Source organism: Halichoerus grypus, unplaced genomic scaffold (assembly GCF_964656455.1).
Source record: "Halichoerus grypus unplaced genomic scaffold, mHalGry1.hap1.1 HAP1_SCAFFOLD_198, whole genome shotgun sequence".
NCBI classification, from domain to species: Eukaryota; Metazoa; Chordata; class Mammalia; order Carnivora; family Phocidae; genus Halichoerus; species Halichoerus grypus.
The window spans coordinates 1-2500 of NW_027555125.1; the positions used below are offsets into that span (position 1 = coordinate 1).

General features: G+C 70.7%; 1 protein-coding gene across 1 annotated transcript in view; it reads left to right on the forward strand.

Moving 5' to 3' along the window:
* The first annotated feature begins 12 nt into the window (after nucleotides 1-12).
* Nucleotides 13-2500, forward strand: part of LOC144380822 (uncharacterized) — a 22799-nt gene continuing 20311 nt past the window's right edge. The window contains exon 1 of the mRNA XM_078065605.1: nucleotides 13-780. Coding sequence (XP_077921731.1) covers nucleotides 159-780 — 622 coding nt within the window. The 5' untranslated portion in view covers nucleotides 13-158. The remainder of the gene's footprint in view (nucleotides 781-2500) is intronic.

The window sequence follows — 2500 nt, forward strand, 5'->3', positions numbered from 1 at the left end:
CCGCCCCGTTTGTTGTCCTTGGGCGTTATCGTGGTACGTGCAGAGACGGATTCGGTTTGCAGCTTTCTGGGGGCGGTGTGTGTGTCAATCCCCCCCCCCCCCCTTGCTGTCCTGAGCTTTCTTCGTGTGCTTCAGAGAGACCTCCTCCTCCCCTTAAAATGATAGAAGGTAGAAGGTTCATCGGTGGTGGTTGTCGGAGTACTCGCCTGGTGTCGGTTTTACGGTCCTTGCCCGCCGAAATTTGTCTTAAGTCCTCCCGGAAGCCCGGGCGCCGCAGGTGTGCCACTGTGGGAGGCCCGTGCGGGGAATTTTCCGCTCGTGTCCGCTTCTCCCGGGGCGCGTCCCGTGGCCAGTTGGCCCCCTTTCCGGCGGCAGCGGCCCGGACGCGTTTTCCAAGTCTCCCCTGGGCTGCTGGAGTCGCGCCTGTGCCGGCCGGGAGCTCCCGAGGCCGCCGCCCCGGGGGCCGCCCGCCCTCCGCCCTCCGCCAGCCCCTCCGAAGCGGGCCGGGACGAGATCGGGCGGCCGGGCGGCCGGCTGTGCGCCTTGGCGGGCCCGCGATCCGGATCCGCCTCGTTGTTGTTCGCGCCGGTTGTCTCGCGCCACCTGGCGTCCGCTTTTATATAGCGTCTCCCCGCTGGAGCGTCGGCGATGTCGGCAAGGGATTGTATTTGGCCGCGGTTCCCGAGGCGGAGTTCCAGGAGGCCGGCGACGCTAGCGCGATCGTCCCGCTGTCTCCGGGCCGTCGGCGCGCGCTCCGCTCGCGGGAGATTGAGCCTCCAGGTTTGTAGGGTGGTGGTGGCGCCGCCGCCTCGCTCCCGGAGAGCCGCGTTGGGGGGCCGCCTGGACGGGTCGACCAGCACCCGCCGGTGCCCCCCCCCCTCCGCCCGCGGGGTTGCGGGGGGAAATGGGAGAGGCTGCGTCCGGCGCCCGGGCGCCATCCGGCCCCTGGCTCCCGTCGGTCGTTGGGCCTTCCGTGTCACGCTCGGGCGGTTGGGGACCGGCCTGAGCCTTGCGGGGAAGCCCGTGGATGGCGCGACGGGCCCGGCCGCGGGCACGCGTGGGGTCCCGGTCATCGGACCCGAGATTCTCACTAAGTTTTCCGAGGCCCGCTGCGGAGGTGGGGACCGGACCGGACCGGGTCGGGTCGGGCCGCGAGCGCCCCAGGGGCCCGGCTGCGGTTCCCGTTGAGGTCCGGCCTTCGGGGGGACGCCTCCGCGGTATCGCCCCCTTTCCTCAGTCCCGGCCGGGAGTCAGGGACCGGCATGGGGCGGTCCTGAGGCCCGGGGAGGAGGGCGTCCGCAGGGGCCTCCGTCGAACTTGGTGAGAATTTCTAAGTCCCAACATGGGGACGACAGGCGGACCCGGACCCGGACCCGGACCCGGACCCGGACCCGGACCCGGACCTCTCCGGGCCGCTCCCCACTCCCGCCAAGTCCCTACTCGCTGCCGGCTGCCACCACGTTCCCGGGGTCGACCAGATGGCCCTGGGGGCTCCGGGGGGAACCGGGGGTGATGGAATAGTGCTTGGGGGCCCGTGGCCGGGCCACGGTCCCAGGAGATCCCGGTGACCTGTGGCTAGGCCCCGCCGGGCGGCGCCAGCTATTTTCTCACCCGAAATGAGCGCTTTTTGCTGCCAGGTAGGTGCTGGCACGTTGTGTTGTGGTGATCCTCTCCTTAAGAGAGGTGGGCCTCTGGGCGTGTGGCAGGGCTCCGGGCTTGACCGTGATGCCAAGCCCGGCTCTGTCGCCGCTGGCTGGAGCCGTCCGCGTGGGCCTGTGCGGCGGCTCCTGTGCCTCCAGGTGGTCCAGGCCGTTGGTGCCGCCTCCGGTCTCCAGCACCCGAGGGCAGTGTGGGCAGGGGGCGCGTGGGTCCTTTACCCCGCGCACTTCACTCTGCAGGCACCCGGCTGCGGTCGTGACAACCCCCCATCCCGCAAGGCTCCGTGCCGCGTGTCAGGCATTCTCGTTTCTGGGGTTGTCCGGCTGTTCCCGCCCTAGGGTTTTCGAGGGGGTGTCGGTGAGGCTGAAGCAGGCTCCGTCGGGTTGCTGTCCTCACCGGCCTCTCCCCTCCTCGGGACCTTCTCGGGGTTTCTGTTTTGCCAGATCGATGTGGTGCTCTCGTGCTCTCCCGGGCCGGGCCTAAGCCGCGTCAGACGAGGGACGGACGTTCATGGCGAATGGGACCGCTCTTCTCGTTCTGCCCGCGGGCCCCTCGCTCCTTCACCTCTGCCCGCCGTGGCGGTGAGGTGGGGGGTGTGGGGGGGTGTGCAGGCTCCGGCCCGACCCCGCCCTCCCGTGTTCTGCCTGACGGCGCTCGCGGGACCGGGGTCCCCTGACGCAGCAGACACTCTCGCTTGCCTCCCCTGGCTTCGTGTGGTGCGCGGCCCTCCCCGCCACGGGGAGGGCCGTCCCGGCGCCGCGCTGCTCACCCGCTTGGGCGTGCTGAGCGCGTTGCGCGTGGCTCTCCGTGGTGCCCCTGGAGCGCTCCAGGTCGTCTCAGG